This window comes from Haliotis rubra, unplaced genomic scaffold (assembly GCF_003918875.1).
Source record: "Haliotis rubra isolate DU_JTF1 unplaced genomic scaffold, ASM391887v1 Scf127, whole genome shotgun sequence".
NCBI classification, from domain to species: Eukaryota; Metazoa; Mollusca; class Gastropoda; order Lepetellida; family Haliotidae; genus Haliotis; species Haliotis rubra.
This window is the reverse complement of record NW_025765192.1, coordinates 1914944-1938447: the sequence shown is the minus strand read 5'-3', so window position 1 is coordinate 1938447 and position 23504 is coordinate 1914944. Positions and strand designations below refer to the sequence as shown.

Genomic DNA, 23504 nt, shown 5'->3' with positions numbered 1-23504 from the left:
ACTGACTGCGAGCCGACCAGTCCTTGTTGTACCCATTAATGCCGAGCGCCAGGCAGGGACCAACAAGTACATGTACCATATTTTAACGTCTTTTGGTATGACGTTTTTAATGGCAGTACCATGCCAGTATGTGTTGGTTTAAACGACGTGATATACCATTACAAGGGGCATTACTTCAGGGTTCCATCCTATAGTAATCTGATGCACAGGGGTCAATATAAACATTACATTTAACACCGTATTATACATGTTTTCTAGAATACAGCCCCTCCACAGATTATCCAGGATGACATACCGTCTAATTATCGGAGCAGCGTGTTTCGTAGCATTGGTCAACCGCATCAACAGCAAGGTAATTTAAAGGAACATCTTACGTGAACTATGTAGCTGAAGACCTAAGCATGTTCAGTAATCCTAAAAACTTACAGGAAATTTTAATTTGAGTAAAACTTAAAATCAACATAGAAACATGTACCATCGTATTCCAACGAACAACGATTCTTTGTTTTAGGCAATGTTGGACCATGGGCCGATTGATGTTTCTAATGAGGGTAGGTGTCCTTAAACATGTTGTAGTATTCTCTTCGAAGGAAATGTTACTGTGACAATACATATAATTCTGGAAAACTGGAAATTTTGTTGTTTTCGGAAAAAATGATAGTATCAAATATCTGGCTTAACAGTCATTCTCGATATGGCGAGACTCCCATCTGACTTTACCGTGTCATATATTTTCAGTGGACAACACACAGGTTGACACAAGGTATTCAACGGCGCACGACATTATTCTAGCGGCTAATGAAGGTACGTTCAACATCACACAGTAAACACACCTCGTGATGCAACGGGCACTGTATAGCGCAAAGGTAACTCTGTCGCTGAATACAGGAGTATGCGTACCACTCGTAAAATCTAAATCATATCGCAGTCACTATCCCAATTAGTAGGACCATTGACCTACCTTAAATACCATGTAATTACCCATGCATTACTGTTTTCTTAATATTAGGGTGATGTGAATAGTTAAAGTTGATCTGCCATGGTACCTCAAAGGCATTAACAGTAGGAAACAGCAAACGCATCATTGGGCGTACTCATTGTGCTTACATTGTCTGTAGTGTTGTAATGTTCATTTCATATTTTTGCTACAGCGAATGGTGTCAATCTGTTCGAGGGAGATATCAAGTCTCTGCCTCCACGAGTAAGTTAGTGAATGAGTGGATGTCATTTTATGTCGCAATCAACAACATTCATGCTTTGTATAGTGACATTTATAGTACGGTGTACATCGTACTCGTATATGTGGCACTGTCTGCGTGGTCAAGCTCTGTGCTATTCGCGTGTGCGTGGTTGGAAACCTATGTATAGGCATACCATAACAGTTCATATTGTAGCTAGTAGTTGTAAGGTTACACGCAACGCTTATAATTGTTCATTGGCATTTTCGTGGTGTAATGTCAAATATCGATCTGAACTCGACTCACTTCTCTACCCGATAAGCACGTATCACTCATAAGTAAAAGCGTAAAGTAGTAATAGTTAGATGGCACAACGCCCTCTATGAAGTATTGCCTGGTTGCAATGTGAGATATTTGAGTATAGAGGACTAACCAAACATCCGATACGTTTCAGTATCGAACAGCTGTGATTGACCGGTCCCGCCTGTGGCCAGACACCACCATACCTTACACCATGGATTCGAGATATGGTCAGTAGAGCTGTTTCAGCAAATGAAGTCTAAATCATATCCAGAAAAGCAACTTTCTCGATATGTCAAGGCGAGGAACACACTTCCACATTTTTAATGATGTTCTTTTTCCGGTGAACAATTGACTTGGCTTTGCATGTACTTGTGACGGATGCCATGGTAGGACATGTCATGTTCAAATTTTGGCGAACATACATATGAGATCAGCACTATCAGGCAGCGAATCAATTTATATAACAACCAACCACGTTTCATAGAACCATAGATCTGCAGTATTTTGTTATTTTCTATCATCACAGACTCTGATGAAGTGAGAGCCATTATGGAGGCGATGGCAGAATTCCACAACAAAACATGCATGCGGTTTGTTCCCAGGAAGGAAGAAGAAGATTATATATACTTCGTGCAACACAAAGGGTAACGGACATTATATACGCGTAATTCAGTTTAACACATTTTTGTGATGGCTTTATTTATTCACAATGTGGCACAGCCATTGCTATCCACCACAGACCTAATGTACACATACTTCCATTAGAATCGCCAAACTTTATGATTTCACAAAGATTTATAGAAGTGTAAATTTTTAGGAGAGGCAGTTACAGCTAACCCGTTAACGCATTTCAGTAACGATTGAGTGAGTGGGTGAGTATAGTTTTACGCCGCACTCGGCAATATTCCAGCTATATGACGGCGGACTGTAAATAATCGAGTCTGGACCAGACAATCCAGTGATCAACGGCATGAGCATCGATCTACACAATTTGGATACGATGACATGTCAACCAAGTCAGCGAGCCTGACCACCCGATCCCGTTAGTCGCCTCTTACGACAAGTATGGGTTACTGAAGATCAATTCTAACCCGCATCTTCACGGGACTTCAGTAACAAAAAGTAATGTATGTTGATAAGTGGGATGTTACCTTTCGACTATATAATTTTATTGTGGGTTCACCCGGTCAGCTAAAACTAAAACCAGTTTTAAACATTTCATATGTTGCTTATTTTAGGCGCACTTTGAGGAGGTCATTGTAAACATTTCAAACTGTTGAAACTGCTTTTATCCAGTGATATTAAAACAACGTCCATTCTACTCCTGCACTTCTAAAATTCGGATCCGGGTTAGAATCGATCTTCAGTAACACATGCTTGGCGTAAGAGGCGACTAACGGAATCGGGTGGTCAGGCTCCTGACTTGGTTGACACATGTCACCGTATCCCAATTGCGTAGATCGATACTCATGCTGTTGATGACCGGATTGTCTGGTCCAGTCTCGATTATCTACACACGAGCGATATATAGGTGGAATATTTCTGAATGCGGCGTAAAACTAAACTCACTCACTCGTATTACTCACATTTTTGAAATATATTAAGGGTTGCTGTAAAGGTAGATCTACAACTTGTTCTCTCGCCACTGCAGATGCTACTCATCTGTGGGCCGGACCGGTGACCAGCAGGAGCTCACGGTGGGCAAGCCTTGTCTGACCAAGGGCACGGCCATCCACGAGATCATGCACGCCCTGGGGTTTTGGCATGAACAGAATAGATCTGACAGAGACTCCTTTATCCAGATCATCTGGGACAACATCAAGGAAGGTAGAACAGTGTTACATAGACAACGTTTTAAGTCATTTATATAACCCTTACTATGTACATCACACAGAGCCATGGTGTACTCATAGATACCTTGCTTCTTGTAGCGGTGTCGTTTATTCAATTCATACAGTTCTCATTCAAAATTTGAATAAAGACATCTGCCGTGGTTTAAATTCCATGTCACCCTGGACGTGTGTCCAGTTCCAATGCTCATCTAAGTTTCACGTTAAAGATTTACAAAGCTGACCCCTGTATCATGACATGGTTGAAGTACATGCATTTGGCGTGTTCCTTTCGAAGGCATACATTTCGTGAGATAAGTGGGCCTTTGTGGAAAACAATCGTATAACAAACTATGAAGTTGTTCATCTAGATGTCCCTAATGTCAGACAAATAGGATTCGTATGGCCAGACACTATAATTTGTGAAACTGTCATCGCTATGTTACACACGACTTTCAAATGCAGTATTATTCCATTACACTTGCATCATATAACAGGTCGAGAGTTTAATTTTGAGAAGTTCACTATCAGCGACGTGGACGTCCTAGGCGCCCCCTACGACTACGGGCAGCATCATGCACTACTCAGCGACGGCCTTCTCCAGGAACGGACAGGAGACCATAAGGACAGTCAGGCCTACGAAATCCGCTCTGGGACAGAGAGACCACCTCAGTTATGTAGATGCCTGGAAAGTCAATAAACTGTACAAATGTTTCCCGACACATAGTAAGATTTTTGTCTCGGTAGTCGCTTGGGGTTTGAGGGGGGCGGGGTATGTGATAAAATATGCTCACTTGTACTAAATTGCTTAGCTCAGAGTCGAGTATATATAAACATGATAAAGATAACATTACTGACTACTACGTTAGATATACTATTTTCTCCTCACTCACTGGTGTGGCATGGTGCTGAGGTGACTGGGGTTCTTGATCTATTGTTCTGATGGATAGTTGAAACAGGTAGTTTGTTCTGTTGCCGGGAAGGGTAGTTGTTCATAATCACTGCGACATGTTTGCGATCACACTTTCAGCAACACTAACGAGTAACCGATTGTCTAATGCTTTTCAGGGTCGCTTTACTTATCCGTTTTATTCCACGATCTTTCGACATGTTTGGATCACACTTTCAGCAACAAACCTTCACGCTCCTCCACGACTTTCCACCACGCCGCCCGCCGTACGACCGACACCACCGCCTCTCCATCCTGTCAAGGGCCACCAATTCGCTACACCACCCAACCTACCCCATCACGTCCGAACCCCGCCGCCCCTACCCAAAACCACACCCCACTACGCCTGGGGGCCATTTTCCGACTGGAGTCCTTGTGACATCAACTGCAACGCCAAGAGGTCAAGGCTCTGTCTGGACTTCATCAGACAGGACTGCGGCCCGGAACCGAGCGATGAGAACTACGTGTGTCCGCCACCTTGTATACGTATGTAGAGCTTAAACAAAACACCCGTGAAGATCCGGGTTAGAATTGGTTTTGTCCATGCTTGTCGTAAGAGACGACTATCGGGACCGGGTGGTCAGGCTCACTGACTTGGTTGACACATGTCATCGTATCCCAATTGCGTAGATGGATGCACATGCTGTTGATCACTGGATTGTCTGATCAAGACTCGATTATTTACAGACCGCTCAGGTTTGGTGTTAAACGAAAGAATAATCATTAACAAAACCTACCTGCCATCATGAATATCGACTTACGATGAGATACGATGGCATGCACGAACGAGTCAGCGAGTCTGACCACCCGATCCCGTTAGCTGAATACTCATGCTGAATACAGTATTCAATTCATGGTTCTCAATTTTAGTGCAGATGACATAAACCCATAAAACATATCGAATATCTGAGACAGTATAATCGTACCGCCTTACTTATGTACATTCGGAAACGTTTGTGTTAGGATGTTTACCTGATACAAATATCGGATATGATGGTCTGTTTGATTGGCTGATTAGAAAGTTCACCCGAGTTTGGAGACGTCCTCAGATCTTGAAAGAGACATCGTATCAAAGTAAAATATCTGGTTTTAGAGAGACTTGAATCTCTCTTCAACTTGGAATATTTGTTAATCAAGTCCTTTATAAGTCATTTGTATTTATAGGTGAATCATATTTGAAACTATACAAAATAATTTACAGACATCCCGTAGAAAAGGATTTAATGTAGAATTCTGGGCAAACCAATAACCAAATGTGCGATTTTGGGAGATAACTGAACATTTACGATTTTGGGATCATCGTATACTTATGAAGGGTCAAAAACTTGTCCTGGTCAAGTTGTTCCTGCATCTGAGGAAGGGTCATGGTTTATCCTGCATCTCAGGAAGGGTCATGTTTATCCTGTTTCTCCATGTTTATCCTGCATCTGAGGAAGGGTCATGTTTATCCTGCATCTGAGGAAGGGTCATGTTTATCCTGCATCTGAGGAAGGGTCATGTTTATCCTGCATCTGAGGAAGGGTCATGTTTATCCTGCATCTCAAGAAGGTTCATGTTTATCCTGCATCTCAAGAAGGGTCATGTTTATCCTGCATCTTAAGAAGGGTCATGTTTATCCTGCATCTGAGGAAGGGTCATGTTTATCCTGCATCTGAGGAAGGGTCATGTTTATCCTGCATCTGAGGAAGGGTCATGTTTATCCTGCATCTTAAGAAGGGTCATGTTTATCCTGCATCTCAAGAAGGGTCATGTTTATCCTGCATCTCAAGAAGGGTCATGTTTATCCTGCATCTGAAGAAGGTCATGTTTATCCTGCATCTCAAGAAGGGTCATGTTTATCCTGCATCTGAGGAAGGGTCATGTTTATCCTGCATCTCCTGCATCTCAAGAAGGGTCATGGAAGGGAAGGGTCATGTTTATCCTGCATCTGAGGAAGGGTCATGTTTATCCTGCATCATCTGAGGAAAGAAGGGTCATGTTTGTTTATCCTGCATCTGAAGAAGGGTCATGTTTATCCTGCATCTGAGGAAGGGTCATGTTTATCCTGCATCCTGCATCTTAAGAAGCATCCTGCAAGAAGGGTCATGTTTATCCTGCATCTCAAGAAGGGTCATGTTTATCCTGCATCTGAGGAAGGGTCATGTTTATCCTGCATCTGAGGAAGGGTCATGCTTTATCCTGCATCATGTTTATCCTGCATCTCAAGAAGGGTCATGTTTATCCTGCATCTCAAGGAAGGGTCATGTTTATCCTGCATCTCAAGAAGGGTCATGTTTATCCTGCATCTGAGGAAGGGTCATGTTTATCCTGCATCTCAAGAAGGGTCATGTGTTTATCCTGCATCCTGCATCTGAGGAAGGGTCATGTTTATCCTGCATCTCAAGAAGGGTCATGTTTATCCTGTCATGTTTATCCTGCATCTGAGGAAGGGTCATGTTTATCCTGCATCTCAAGAAGTCATGGCATCATGTTTATCCTGCATCTGAAGAAGGGTCATGTTTATCCTGCATCTCAAGAAGGGTCATGTTTATCCTGCATCTCAAGAAGGGTCATGTTTATCCTGCATCTGAGGAAGGGTCATGTTTATCCTGCATCTCAAGAAAGGTCATGTTTATCCTGCATCTCAAGAAGGGTCATGTCCTGCATCATCAAGAAAGGCATCTCAATCCTGCATCTCAAAGAAGGTCATGTTTATCCTGCATCTGAGGAAGGGTCATGTTTATCCTGCATCCTGAAGGGTCATGTTTATCCTGCATCTGAAGAAGGGTCATGTTTATCCTGCATCTGAGGAAGGGTCATGTTTATCCTGCATCTGAAGAAGGGTCATGTTTATCCTGCATCTCAAGAAGGGTCATGTTTATCCTGCATCTCAAGAAGGGTCATGTTTATCCTGCATCTCAAGAAGGGTCATGTTTATCCTGCATCTCAAGAAGGGTCATGTTTATCCTGCATCTCAAGAAGGGTCATGTTTATCCTGCATCTGAGGAAGGGTCATGTTTATCCTGAAGGGTCATGTTTATCCTGCATCTCAAGAAGGGTCATGTTTATCCTGCATCTTATCATGTTTATCCTGCATCTGAGGAAGGGTCATGTTTATCCTGCATCTCAAGAAGGGTCAAGAAGAAGGGTCATGTTTATCCTGCATCTCAAGAAGGGTCATGTTTATCCTGCCTGTCATGTTTATCCTGCATCTCAAGAAGAGGTTTATCCTGCATCTGAGGAAGGGTCATGCTTATCCTGCATCTGAGGAAGGGTCATGTTTATCCTGCAAGAATCTTATCCTGCAAGAAGGGGTCTGAAGAAGGGTCATGTTTATCCTGCATCTTAAGAAGGGTCATGTTTATCCTGCATCTCAAGAAGGGTCATGTTTATCCTGCATCTGAGGAAGGGTCATGTTTATCCTGCATCTGAGGAAGGGTCATGTTTATCCTGCATCTCAAGAAGGGTCATGTTTATCCTGCATCTGAGGAAGGGTCATGCTTATCCTGCATCTGAGGAAGGGTCATGTTTATCCTGCATCTCAAGAAGGGTCATGTTTATCCTGCATCTCAAGAAGGGTCATGTTTATCCTGCATCTCAGGAAGGGTCATGTTTATACATGTATTGCATCTCAGGAAGAAAAAATCTGATTTTAGCACTTCAATCAGAGGTTCTAGGTTCCTTGCTTTTAACCTGTGATCCTTGATGATTTTTCCAGACGCTTCGTACATCGGATGCTGGCTGAACAACGCCTCTCATCCCGCCATCCCTATGATTGAAAACCAGCATTCGAATACCCTGGAGTTCCACACTCTAGAAGCTTACCGCGAATGCGCAGACGCAGCAAATGAGCTGGGATACCCCGTCTTTGCTCTGTTCCGGGACGGTGATTGTCTAACTGGCCCTGATGCTCTGACGTCATTTGCCAAATATGGACCAAGCAACCTGTGTGGAAAGAACGGACGAGGAAACAACCTAGCAATGGCAGTTTATTCCTATCAGAAAGGTACATTGCTTATTCTTATCCAAATGGTAAACTGCTTATTCCTATCCGAAAGGCAAACTGCTTATTCCTATCCGAAAGGTATTCTCAGTAGTTTCAAGAAGCTTTGCATTTCCTGTTCTGTTCAGCAGAGAAAGTATTTACAGGTAGACATTTCACTCATGAACATAGACATAGGGAACGCTGGTATTGTCCTCTATCATTGCGTACAATGTCGAATTTATTACAAATTTACTGTCACGTAATCGAGATTTAGATTCACTTTCACTGTGACGGTAGAAATACGAGCCACAAATCTGTTGATTATTTATGTATACAGTATACAACTGAAACCGCTTTTGCTTTTCCTGAATATGAATACTACATATTCAAAGGAAGTGAGTGAAAGAACATTAGTCAATAATATTATTGCGTTTCGTGTTTTTTGCAAAGTATACATTTCCATGAATGCAAACTCTACACATTAAAAGAGTGTGACTGAAAATACAATTGCATGTATTCAAAAGACTAAATGAAACCACAGAAAAATTGACAGAATATGCTATTTTTCATAAACTTTGGCGTGAAAACGTATATAAAATTCCAAATTAATGAGCTCAGTGCCAAGGATACCTTTCGTATAAAATGTGAAAATAATTCTTCGAGTTAAGAACTGATGATTCCGGGTGCTATGTTCATCACTTCCAGACATAGATGGAGCATGGGGGGCTTGGGGAAAGTGGGAGCGTTGCAGCCAGCCGTGTGGAGGGGGGACTCAGATACGGAGGAGGTTCTGCAGCAATCCCCCTGCTGTGGGAGCCGGGACACCGTGTCATGGGGAGACCAACGAGTCCAAGTCTTGTAACACCACGCCGTGTCAGGGTAAACAATACACAAGAATTACAATGAAAGCCTAAAATAACTGTAGTAGTAGTTTGGTGCATGTCATAGCACTTCTCAGTATTTCAATCTCAAGCCCAACATACCGGTTTTCTCAGGAATATACTGCTGAAAAATGGAAAGGTATCATGATTAATCCAATCTGGCATTTGATCTTACTCGTCTTACAAACTTGCGCATTCCGATGTTGCAGGCAACCATATGTGAAGTATCAGTCTGTAAAGTGTTAAAGGGATATGTCGATGGGGCGGAACATGTTTGTCATTGTAGCAGGCACTTGGTGTCGTTGCTGGTCTGCAGTGATCCATTCCCGCGCTTTTCACGACTGTGTTTCCTCTGTGTACGGTTCTATTTTTCCACAATATTATGTGTAGGTTCAGTTACAAGGGTAGAACGGATATTCCTATTTACTAGACAGAGACGGCAGTTGGAGCGTTTGGACTTCATGGAGCAGATGTTCTAGGGCCTGTGGCGTAGGGATACAATACCGGAAACGCACGTGTGACGACCCTTCTCCGTCGGGAAGCGGGCAACAGTGCCCCGGAAAAGATTTGGACAGCACACATTGCTTTTTGACAGACTGTCACCGTAAGATAACATTGTATACATTAGTGGGGAGACTAAGGCTAAAATCGTGCACTTTGGGTTAAAAGCACCCAACTTGGCACACTTATATATATTGAACCATTCCGATCATTTCTGGATATGCATCCAGCTCAGCAGTGCCACTGGTGGCAGAAAATCCAAGAGGGCGTGAGATACCACGTGGTAGACAACACAGACGCTTATGAATAAGTTCTATGCCACGTGACACATTGATACTAAAATCAAGTTAGTGTTTCACGGAGATATAGCATGTTCAAGACGGTTCAACAGTGGGAGGTGTGGCTGCAGATCCTTAGATTTGGTCACCACATCTTGGTTTAAAACCTCCTTCCTAAACTCCTTTTTATGGTAATCAGAATATGATACATAACTATCATGATCTAATTATGATCATCATCTTAGTTTCACATCTTGTATTAATCAAATATCCGAGACATTGACATGAAATAAGCTTTTCACTATAGCCACGCTCATCTCCTTCATAGTAAGGTTCGTTTTCAATGGTTCAGCGTAACATTTAACCCGATTAAGTTTTATGTTAACATTTTCACTCAATGTTTCAGAGTCCCAGGATTGTGGCAGCGAGGCTCACTTCGGGACCCACGGCTACATCCAGCAGGGTCGGTACGGAAAGTCCATGTCTTGTGAGTACAGGATCATCACGTACACAGGGACGTCGGTGTTGCTGGAGGTGCTTCAGATGGACATTGAGTATAGCAAGGATTGCAAGGACGATTCACTCATGGTGAGTCTACCAAGATGAGGTGTGACATGGGTTTATTAACTACTGTATTCTTTATACCACGTATAATGTGTCGTGAGTAAGTTGAACAGTTTTAGAGTTTTGGTTGTTAATAGGAAACAAGTAGTGAAAACGTGTCCATGAATATGTAAAAACCTGAGTGGCTGTGGAAATCCATTTAACTTACAGAAGGTGTCTTTTTCTATTTTGATCAGGACTTCAGAAGCCAGATGGTCGGTGTCTATTTATTATGGAATAGGGAAATAGTGGGGGAAGGGGTAGACGATACAAGTGTCTCAGTCGTTTTATGTGAAGTCTCGCATTTTGGGATGTCCCAGAAACATGTCGTCGTGGGTTCGACTCCTGGTTGATTCAGTATGTTTCTAGATTTGTCATCTCAGTACATGTATTGGTGGATTACGCACAAATGGTAAACGCCTGATACCTGCCCTATTTCGTGCTGCAAGCAATCGGCATAAAACAGAATTTACTCAGTTATTGTCATAATATTGATAGAATATAGTCGCAACTAGACACGCGTGGTATGATGGGCCTGCAAACAATGGAAACAAGCAATGAATAATACAGTGAATCACAATAACAAGTTCAGATTACAATTTCTGAGTAAATAGTTGTATTATTGCCTGTTCCTTTTCATAGACTTTATACTGTCAGATCTAAAAGATTTATACCTGTACGTGATAATTTGTTCCTCAGTTAATAGTTATATTCACGTTTGTTCCTTTGTAAAATGAATATACTCGTGCTTGTTCCTTTGTAAAGGGTTTTGTCTGAAACATCACCATAGTATTTAAAACAGCTGATGCTAGATGTAGACTAGATTATGTTGGAAGGTTTTATGGAGAGATATACTCATAGGCTGTCTGCATTAACATCTACGTGCAGGTGTTTGATGGCAACTCCAGCAGCAGCCCTCTCTTGGCGTCTCTTTGTGGTAACATCAAGCATTCTCCAATACGGTCTTCAGGAAACCAGCTGTTCATTCTGTTCGAGAGTGATTCCACCATACAGACCTCAGGATATTCCCTCAAGTGGCAGATCACACACAGCACATGTATGTACTGTGAGATTTGTGTTAATATCGATATGTGATTTATTAGTTGATCTTTACATTTGGGTGGTTTGGAGGTTGGATTGGGTGATTGCCAGCGAGATGAATAATTATTTACACGCAGCCATTCGTCTTCCATATTTACCAGTCAGTAGGGTCTGAATCTCCATTTTGGTCATCAAGGAACAAGCCATTTGACATAACTGTAAGGACGTTCTCTTCTTTTCATAACTCATCTTTGCAAAAGCAAACGCAAACAGCTTCTTTCGTGCGTGTTCTGTTTTTCGCTATGTTTCACAACTTTACCTTTACTTGACCTTTGTATTTATATCATGGTCCTACATTCGTCCAGATGCATTTCATAAATGTAAACTTCTCAAACCTACTTGACCCAGAAAGCTGAATCTTCACATTTGTGTTCCCACAATGGAGAAAGATGCCTTTGTTCAAACGTTTGAAATAGGTAATGGCCATATTGACAAACAAGTAATGGATCGTTAGCTACGATATTGAAAACCTATTTTGAAATGCTGAATATGAAAAGTGCATCAATAACTGTTGTTAAGCGACTGTACTCACTGGCGTTTGTAATGTTGATTACATATCCAGGTGCTGTGGCACTATTTTCCATTTAGACTACAGCGTTATTCGTCATCGCCGTGAGTAAGTTGAACAGTTTAAAAGTTTTGGTTGTTAATAGGGAACAAGTAGTGAAAAGGTGTCCATGAATATGTAAAAACCTGAGTGGAATCACTGAAAATGAACCAAAACAGTTAGTGCCGAAGATACATTTTCAAATTATAGACAACGAACGAATGTTTAATAAAAAAAGCAACTTAAACAAATTATCAACGCGTACCAATCCAAGCATTCAGTGGCAAGTACAGGCTACAAGCTTCTGGCTGTGGAAATCCATTCAACTTACAGAAGGTGTTTTTTTCTATTTTTATAAGGACTTTATCTCAGATGGTCGGTGTCTATTTATTATGGATTAGGGAAATAGTGGGGGAAGGGGTAGACGATACAAGTGTCTCAGTCGTTTTATGTGCAGTGTCGCATTTTGGGATGTCCCAGAAACATGTCGTCGTGGGTTCGAATCCTGGTTGATTCAGTGTGTTTCTAGATTTGTCATCTCAGTACATGTATTGGTGGATTACGCACAAATGGTAAACGCCTGATACCTGTACGTGATAATTTGTTCCTCAGTTAATAGTTATATTCACGTTTGTTCCTTTGTAAAATGATTACATATCCAGGTGCTGTGGCACTATTTTCCATTTAGACTACAGCGTTATTCGTCATCACAGATGTTGAAAGTGTTAATGAAGTAACAGTGAATGAGCAGGTCTTTTGCAATAGGCCAATCATCCTCACAGCAGGAAATGGCAGAATCGCAGTTAGGCATCACACAAAAGTTGAAATCAAGTCTTCGGTGCTAAGAGTCTATTCGATAGCCTCTTTTCTGGCATTTAAAGTATATATTTTAAGATATATTTTGTTGTGTTGTAGACAGCATCATGACATGTTATTTTAATTTTTCTGATCAGATAACATGTGTGCCCGACCTGTAGAACCTATCAACGGCGCCATGACCGGATCTTCTACGTATGTTGGAGACACATTCCAGTTCAGATGTCACGCAGGCTATCATCTGATTGGTCCGTCCGTGATCACGTGTGTCAGTTTCGACCAATACCACGCAGTATGGGACAATGGCTATCCACGATGTGACGCATCGCAACCACATCAGCCTATCGTCGAAATTGGATAAAACGATATATAGCAAAAAATATACCTTGCATAGTATGCATTTCCTTCTGACGCAAAGATAAAAACTTTTCTTATTCAAACCTTCATGTATTTTTATCATATTATATTTTTTTAATTTTAATTTTCTCTATAAACGTACATTTCAAAGAAGTTCGGAGCTGGAACTGATTTGAGTGGTCCTACGCAATATGGCTTTGAAGTCTGAGAATAGTTTAGTGTTATCGTGGCGTTTACGTATCAGCTCGTGCAGTGGACATTCCGGTGTAACATAGATCTTTTACTTAAGCGAAACTATTACCAAGGGTCATGTTTGGGCTGGATCATGGATAGGAACCAACAGATGGAAGCTCCTGACATGGCCATGGGATGCAACAATGACAACAGTGTCCTCCCACTAGTCATACGTCCCACTAGTCATACGGGTTAAAGCAACATATAGTATGATTGACTGCACCAACAACTAACTTTGTAATACCTTTGTAAAAATAAAGTTGAATGATCCAAGAAACAAAATACAGCTTCACATCAGTGAACTTTAATAATCTGTTTTCAGCATGGTATACATGCATAATCTGATCTTGAGCGTAGTATACATACATAATCTGATCTTGAGCATAGTAAACATACATAATCTGATCTTATTCTGTGATCTGATAATATACATAATCTCTACACTTAAACAGTATCAGCACGGACAGCAGGCCCCAGGTCTTGTACTTTCCTCCACATGGCTTGGCTGAAGTGAAAGTAGCATACTGTCACTTTGGCTGCAGGAAATTCAGTCCCGATAGCTACAAGGATTCTGTTGAGTTTCTGCTGTACTTCTTCCTTCAGCCTGTGGAAAAGCCGGCAGTAGGTTGTTCTCTGGCGATTGGGAAGAAGGGCAAACACCAAGGGTATGTCTCCGAACCTCTACTGGCATAAATGATATAAACCTGATTCCTAAGGGCTGGACATGATGAAACCATCCATGTACAGGTAATCTGCTGACTGCAAATCAGTCAGCTGATCCAAAGAGGAAAAGACTAACATCTTTTCGTTGTCTTCACCATCTGCAAACAACAGGTAAGGTTGCCATCAGCTGTCTCGGTCCACTTTCCCTCAAGTTCCACATCACCTCTTGTCTGGGGAGTGCTGCAATGGTGTGTCTCCTATGTCTGTAGAGGGCACTGCTAAGGCTGGCATAGGATGGTAGATGACGAACCACGTCAGGGTCTTCTTGGGCAACTGCTTCCTGATACAGGGTTGGCATTGGGATAATCTCTTCTCTGGCCCTCTTCCTCATGTTGCTGATGAATCTCACCGTGTCAGGTTCTTGTGGGCCATGGTTGGAGTGGAGTTCCTGACATGGTTTCCAACTATAGTAACTCTACCCCGGCAAGTCTTCACAACACACTTCCAGTGGATACAGTGTTCCTTTGTAGAATTTTGTTGTCACGGTTTCCTTGAAACAGTACCTGTTGTGTACCTCGCCTAGAGGTAACGTATTCCACTTCAAGCAGTCCTGCCGTAATAACAAGAGTCATATGCTAGAGTCAAACATTGATTTAAATTTTTTGATTAATAACGGTTATGGTGTATTATGTTCATATAACTTCAATGTAATTTACTTCAATAACATTCGTTTATATGATTTCATTACCAAAGACTGTGGCATTCTCAGTGTTAGAGATTAAACTTACGTCAAGCTCTTTAATTAGCCCCTAATTTAGCGGACTAGTCCATTTTGCGCAAAGGGTATATGCCTGTTGTTGTTTTACTTAATCCCTCATTTGCTGTATGACTAGTGGGAGTAGGACTAATGAACGTATGACTAGTGGGAGCAGGGCTCATGGGTGTATGACTAGTGGGAGGAGGACCAATGGACGTATGACTAGTGAGAGCAGGACTAATGGGCGTATGACTAGTGGGAGTAGGACTAATGGGCGTATGGCTAGTGGGAGTAGGACTAATGGGCGTATGACTAGTGTGAGTAGGACTAATGGGCGTATGACTAGTGTGAGTAGGACTAGTAGGCGTATGACTAAGACCTAGGGACATAATTGATACTGACTATTGTCTCGTGTTCACAGCGTTTCAAATGTACATGGTATATGTGTGCTTCGATGAACTGGATATAGCGCCGCTGTACGTATTACAGTTTTATCACAGCGTGTCAGACTGATGTGGGAGAAAAGCCCGAAGTTACGCAAGTCTTGGACGTTTACCACTTTGGAGAACCATTTTGGAACTGACAAACCTAGACAACTGTTCAGGGCTGATTTGGACAGAGGAACGACGACCTAAATACACGATCATACACTAACGAAGTTTATTCAATTTATCGTCCATTTTTAAAATGTCTCCAGCATTCCAATGGAATCTGGGGTTTTTAATATTCAAGACTGGTGCACGCTTTTGAGGTGATTCGTATTTCGACAACTGGGCCACCTATCATCCAAACTGACACACGAGGGTTGACCGATAAATTCAATTAAATTCGCGTCACTTTGAAGGAACTGCGCAATAATTAAATCTTTTAACAGATTGTTACGTGGGTAAGCATGGTCACAGAAAAAATGTGTTAACTGAACAAACTGTTTTGCTATGTCGTCAGTAGTGTCTCTGCTCCAGTGGATAGACAAACTTGAAGGTCGCTAAGTGATCAAGTACAATCACAAATGCTGAAAATTACAGCGAATAATTTTGCACCGCATCACATGCCGAAGTCGATAAAAGCATAAATGGTTTTAACGATTCATCTCTCATTTAGTATATTTGCTGTGCATGATGACATTTCTTTGGCAAGATACAATCACTTTAATGTTAATTGATCACATGCAAGATTATTATCAATAATTGATCAATAAAATGTGCAATTTGTAGAATTCAATAAATATTATTCTCAAGACCCCAAGCAAACACCACCAAAAAAATGTTCGTGAATGCCTGATAACAAATCATATCTTAGTTGTCATAGTTCAAAATTCCGTTCTTGAGTCTATGCTTTGATGCTGCAATTATTTTTCTCCCTCCTCCTCATATAGCGACCAGCATGGACATTAGTGTGTTGTTACTGTAAGTCAGGATCTTTTGCACTTCCATAGTGCTAGTTCACAGAGATACTATGTCACAGTTTACCATGTCACGAAGCACGTGTGGTCTCACATAGACAAGTGAGTTTCTTTAAAAAAATTGCCTCTGTTCACCCAGCACAAAATGGGTACCCGGTGGGATAAGTCATGTGACTATAAACTTCTCGCGCTTCACAGACAGCTAGTGTTATCCGGGGTATTAATGAACTGTCTGCGCAATGAGCATGCTGTCGGTGTGGATTTAGAACAATATTAAAGTGCTAATTAAATCAGAATTATTATAATTATAATTATTATGACATGGATATCCCCCACATACACATTATACACCCAGCAGTTTGTCAAGGTACTTCCACCTCTCCAGCGACGTTCATGCATGTATGTATTTCATGTTATGTTGATTCCCAAGCTAATACTGGAAGGTTAATCACGAATCAGTCTATAATAGATCTAGGTGTGAAATCAACAAAGAAATGTGACGTAATTACCAATGCTATTGTAACTTTAACAAAGTTAACAAGTTACAGATCAATTCATGGTATCACTATGGCAGCGCACACTTTTGTGGCAGTTTACTACAAGAGCATTGATTATAGCAATGAAAACAATCATTGTAATATTCACCTCTCAGCTGCAGTGTAAACGAAGGCAACTTGAGATGTAATTACATTAATGTGAAATGGCAGCAATAGATAACTCTCATTATATATCTAAGTTCCTTCTAGATCTTCCCAAATAATTCTACACTGCCTCTGGGTCACTGGAGATGCCTATAAGGTTGTAGCACAGGTCTAAAAATGGCACACCACTGTCTCTCACTGAATATTACATGTACTTTGTTGAAACACATTTGCACAGCGTAACAACTGCTTCATAACAGTGTAGCAATGTCTGTATGTTTGCTTGGATCAGTCAAGCCAGTTACATTGTGGCAGTCCAATGGGATATCATGCCACAGTTTATCCACTTAATGCCCATCACTAGGCAGAATAACAACAAGCACCATCGTTTACCTGATTTGATCTAACACACCAACGGGACCAAACACACCCTCAGCTCTACATTATTTACAACACTACCGTCGATGCGGTATCTGTGTGATGGATCTGTTGTTTATGATGTTCAGTGAAAAACAACTTCTTTAACTCTCATCTGTGTTAAGCACCTATAAAAGTATTGGAAAATACCATCAATAAATTGTTACATCTAACTTACTATGTCGGTTGAGTGGAATATGTCGATCTTATTGCGTTGACAGACAATACACATAAGATCGATTTTAAAAAAAATTGGTCAATAAAAAAACCAGGACCTATCTCTTAATATTTATTTTCCTCTTAGATAAAATGGAATGCCATTATTTTGAGCATGTCATTCGGTTCGGCAAAATATTGGACACTCATGACGTGGTACAATGCCGTCAAGGTAAGTACAGTCCTGTACTACTACCAAACTTAATAATGTTCCTGTTCTGTGGAATGCTTCAGTGCATATCCTGGTACGAAGAAATGTTACTATATGCTAGTCTTGCATGACACAGTAATGGTAAAACTAAATGGGCGACAAACAAGACAAAACTGTTTTCTCGTGGTTTTGAAGAAATATGGCTTTCACAAGCTCCGTGAACTGAACTTTAAACATTACTGCTTTAAACATTAATTTTACAACATATACTGAACCACAAAAAAAGTAATGTCGCACTGATAGCGGTTTCTTAAAGGTCACATGCAACCAAAAAATCAAACATAATTAAAACACAATTATCACTTATTCATGACATATAATATACATTGCTGGTTATGAAAAAACATATAAACAAAAATTATAAGCGTACAATCGCAAATCAAAAGTGCAATATTGTGTACTTGGGTTTACTTCCCAAGAAACGAAGCAGCCGGGATACCGAACCCAGTCAGAGCGGGTGGGTGTGCACTCACGTGTAACGGCTGGTTCATTTGCAGATGCCCTCACGGCTCATTGTGTGTGTATATATAGAGATGTTGGGTTTTGTAAATACATGCTCATTTTTTGTGTATAACATTTTGCAATCAACAGACATCATAACATGTCATGTGTTCAAGTATCACACCTGCCTGTCTGTGTAATAACATAATGTGACAGAGACCGAACTCGGGCCATAAATCAATGCATTTTGTTTATGGTGTATAGCCTGATAGGTGTTAAGTTCAAATTGCATGTGGTCAGTATAGCAGCTGTGTATTGAATATTGTCATTAGCAGACAGGCAGGCAGACACACAGGTGTCAATAAAACAAGACCTTGAGTTTTGTCTGTGACAACGACATATCTATATCACAGTTAGAAATTCTGTCAACGCTAAATAATGACATTGCTTTTTAGTATCGAACTGAGAAAGTGACTCGGTAAGAAGAACGTGTGGTGAAATAGAATGAAATTATATAAACAGTTAATTTACTGTCATAACATATAAAATGCTCGCGCCTGTGAGATATCAACAAAACATTAGAAAAATAGCTCACACCAAAGCCTTCACCGAGATTCACCGGACAACCCGCTTCCAAGCTGCGCGAACCTATTTCACTGCGCACGTGCTATGAGCGCAGCCCAGCTGTTGAAACCAGTTTTCTCCCGAAAAGTCGGGGGAAAATTAGTGAATCGTTTGAACTCCGATTTCGCGCGGTTTTTTTCATCGCGTTATTTTTCAACTTTATAAGTTGAATTTGCATTTTTGACGATTTGTTTCGGTAAGTCCATACCGAAAGGTATCAGAATCTGCAAAGTTGTGTTTTACGCTGCATGTGACCTTTAAAGGACACACTTTAATTCCCTCTAATGAACAATGAAAACGGAGGATTGAGTTCAAACTTGACCATTATGGTTAACACATTTTGGGAATCACATTTAGAGATCGCACAAACAAAATCACCAAAAATGGTACCATTAAGATACCCAAACGTCAGTATTGTGTGTGGCCTCTATAAGCATCGATGAAAGCGTTGCATCGTCTGTACATGGAATGAATTAGCCGGTTGGTGAAGGCCATAGGCACTTAGGGTCCATACTCTGTGAAATGCCTGATCGAGTCCAGCAGTAGTTGTCGGCCTTGGGTGGCGGTCATTCGGTCTTCTTTGAATCTCGTCTCAAAGGTGTTCTTTTGGACTCAAATCAAGACTGAGTGCAGGCTATTGTAGAGTTAGGATGCCATGTTGTTTTAGGAAGTCCGAGTTTGGGACTCGCTTTCATTGGTAGGGTTGTCACGATATGCACGTGCATTTTCATTTTCACGAATATCATACGGAACCTTTTACCACGTCTGCCTTTTTAAGTGCTTTTGGTCGAAATGCTTTTTCATCAGAAAACACACTGATGTTGGTAATAACTGTCAATTTGGATTGAAAAACATGTTAACAAAACGATACAATCATAATAAAAACACCATTTTGTAAGAACAAAATCTTGCATTAGGTTTTGAAAAGCGACGTTTCTTTTGTGGTTCAGTATAGATACATTATTTACGACAGATTTGAATAAAAAAAATGAGGACTATTTTCATGGATATACAACTTCTTTATTCTGTATAGGCGACGTTTCGTTTCGACATAAATTCTAATGTCGTTGTCAAACAAGTGGCGACATAAGAATCTATGTCGAAACGTCGCCCATACAGAACAAAGAAGTGGTATATCCATAAAATAGTGCTCATTCTTCATCTACCCAACTTCTTGAACGCACATCAAAGAAGTCAGATTTGTAGTGTCAGAGGGAACGTTGACATTATTATGAAGAAGGAGAATACAGCCTTAATGTGCTGGAATAAAAGCAGATAAAAAGAATGTTAAAATGAAATAATACTCTGTGTGAATGTGCGCGAGTCCACTTCAAGCAACAGCACGGCGGAACCAGTGAATGCTTTAACATCAAAGCTACCCCGCAGCAATGCCAAGGCAGTGTTTGTGACGCCTCAAGATGCTCGTTTTTTATCTTGTTTGTCGTAGGGGCGGTGGGGTAGCCTAGTGGTTAAAGCGTTAGCTCGTCACGCCGAAGACCCGGGTTCGATTCCCCACATGGGCACAATGTGTGAAGCCCATTTCTAGTGTCCCCCGCCGTGATATTGCTGGAATATTGCTAAAAGCGGCGTAAAACTAAACTCAGTCAGTCAGTTGTTTGTCGTACTTCACAATATGCATGACAGTGGTTTGCAAATAACTAAGTCAGGACCCGACAAGTGTAACACCACTCGATCCCGTTTGTCGACTTCCAAGCCTTAACTCAGTTCTTTAGTTTGCACCAGTTTATCTAGAGAAAAAAAACCCAAAGATCGTAGTAGCCATCCAATATTTGAATTTCTTTCTATCTTGTACTATTTATGTTTAGTTTATCATAATAACTGCTTTAAATATATATTTCTTGTGGAATTAGCATGTCCGTCTATATATAATATACAAGTTCATCATCATATCTTTATGAGGGGCGGTGGGGTAGCCTGGTGGTTAAAGTGTTCTCTCGTCACGCCGAAGAAGACCCGTATTCGATTGCCCACATGGGTACAGTGTGTGAAGTCCATATCTAGTGCCCCCCGCCGTGAAATTGACGGAATATTGTAAGAAGCGGCGTAAAAGTAAACTCACTCACTCACTCATATCGTTATGAGATACATGGGTTGCATTACAATCAAGAGAACAGCATAATGTATGATTGCTCCCTTCCAGATTAATGCCAACACATTGGGCCATCGTACTGTTTGGGCACCTCTTAATGACCGTTTCTGGACATTTATCCAGCAAGATCTACATAGAAGTTACCTCATGCTTTGATCCATCAACTACAAGTGGCGTTGGCAAGACATCATCAACACACGAGAGTAACGTGCAGTGTGGGGTGGCGTGTTCCTTGCATCCTTTATGCACGTCCTTCAGCCTCAAGACGGAAGGAGATCGAACCACATGCTATTTGAACCACGTTCTTGTGACTGAAGAAGAATGCGTGAACGACTTTACGCATTTCAAGTTACTTGATGTAAATATAAATTGTATTACCGCCACTGAGTTTCTAAACATGACATGTTACTGAATGAAACCTACCACATCTTTTATTGAAAGCTCCAAGAAAATTATATCACAGATATTTGTTGATAAAACAGAGTTACGTATGTCATGTGGGGCTGGCACTAAATGTGCAGGGAAGATTTCGTTGATAGCAGAACCTGTTTTCATTCATAAACATTAAGTGACGAGGGACCCTATCCACAAAGCATTGGTAGCATTACGCCTTTCGTAAGTCCATGATGAAGAATAACGTTAGGTCGTAACGCTACGAACGTTTGGCGGATCGAGACCCGGGTTCTGAGGACATCTACCCAGATGTGATCTTCGTTTTAAATGTCAAAGCCGGTATATCAATGCATTCCTAACAGGTGCATGCAGATTTTTTTCATGTGAGTGAATGATTTTAGTTTTACACCTCATTCAGCAATATTCCAGCTATATGGTAGCGGTCTGTAAATAATCCAGTCTGGACCAGACAATACAGTGATCAACAACATGAGCATCGTTCTGTGCAATTAGGATACGATGTGGTTGTTTGGTTTGTTGTTTAACGCCGCACTCAGCAATATTACAACTATATATAACGGCGGTGTATAAATAATCGAGCCTGGACCAGACCATCCAGTGATCAACAGCATCAATCGATGACATGTGTCAACCAAGTCAGCGAGCCTGACCACCCGATCCCGTTCGTCGCCTCTGACGACAAGCATAGGTTGCTGAAGATCAATTCTAACCCGGATCTTCACGGGTGTTATTTTCAAGACGTAGAGGAGAGTTACTGTGTTGTTTATGTTGTTTACAGGGCAACAACCCACAATGTAATGGTCATGGAGACTTTAACACAAACACCAGCAGATGCCTTTGTCGCCATGGTTATATCGGGGACGCCTGTGATGAACTTGCTGAAGGTACTGTTTACGCATATTTCTTTCTCTCTCTGTATTTCTAAAGGGGCAGAAGTTGCATTGTACATATAGAATCTCTCAAGTGCAACACAATGCACAGGTCGGTAAGCAAGGATTGCTTTTTTGAGGAGTGTTTGTAGATTAGTTATTGATATAAAATCGGCAGGAAGGGATTTTGTTAAACATACAGTAGGAGAATGACTATGGTTTTACGTAGGGTTTTCAAGTTATTTCAGGAAATCCTAAAACTCAAAAAGACGCACTGTTGAAACAGTGTCAGACAATATCCTTGTTATTGAATACATGTATATCCATGTACTCAGGGTTGAACGGAGTTGAGCCACAGTTGAAAGGTGACATCACGTCAACGTCTCTATGTTGTGAACATGCGGTACGACTGTTATGCATTCGCATTGTTGGTATGAGATTTACAAAAATATGCCCTCATAGAATCCATTGGTTTATAGTCTGTTTGCAGTGAAAACGTACCAATGAATTTCACTCTAAACAAAAAAGTAAAGCAAATAAAGTGAAATTAACATTGCGAATCCTAATAATTTTACCTTGCCAATTGACCATTTAAATCTCAGAATTTTATTCAACTTAGGATAAAAGTTGTTTCACAAACGATCATAGATTCAAATCGCTATTATTGGTTTGTATTACAAGGGGGTAAGCACAGTAGTTGGAACAGTGAAACAAATGCACGTGCGGTACGTGGTGAGCGTTAACAACTTTTATCCTTAGTTGAATTAAGATTTAAATGGTCAATTGGCAAGGTAAAATTATGAGGATTCGTAATCTTAATTTCACTTTATTTGATTTACTTTTTTGTTTAAAGTGAAATTCATCGGTACGTTTTCACTGCAAACAGACAATAGTTTTGAACAATCGATCATTAGGTGATCAGAAGGGCAATATTCTCTCAGAGATATGGTTTTACCTTATGAAGTATTGTATAAATATGTTCTGCTCTTTCTCCCCCGGCAGTAGTTATGATCTATGTAACTTCTGTTGTGCCAGGTCAGTGAAGGACCATTCTGCAGTTTCACATGGAGATCCCGCAATATGTTTCCGTAATATTTTGGAGCCAATCTTCTTTATCACTAAAACAATTTTTCCAGATTGCAGTGAAGCCTTCTCTGTTGGGCAATACAGAGACGAAATAGGGGTCTTCTACGTTCAG

The 23504-nt window shown here is 40.9% G+C and overlaps 1 protein-coding gene across 1 annotated transcript; it reads left to right on the top strand.

The window, feature by feature from the left end:
- The first annotated feature begins 514 nt into the window (after window positions 1–514).
- Window positions 515–13361, top strand: LOC124266673. Its single transcript, XM_046701474.1, is given in 15 exon segments — window positions 515–551; window positions 739–804; window positions 1152–1201; window positions 1633–1708; window positions 2008–2125; window positions 3133–3308; window positions 3808–3875; window positions 3877–4036; window positions 4440–4745; window positions 7957–8244; window positions 8929–9102; window positions 9535–9708; window positions 10290–10471; window positions 11375–11543; window positions 13088–13361. Coding segments are annotated over 15 exon segments (2268 nt in total). The 3' UTR covers window positions 13312–13361.
- The last annotated feature ends 10143 nt before the right edge of the window (window positions 13362–23504 follow it).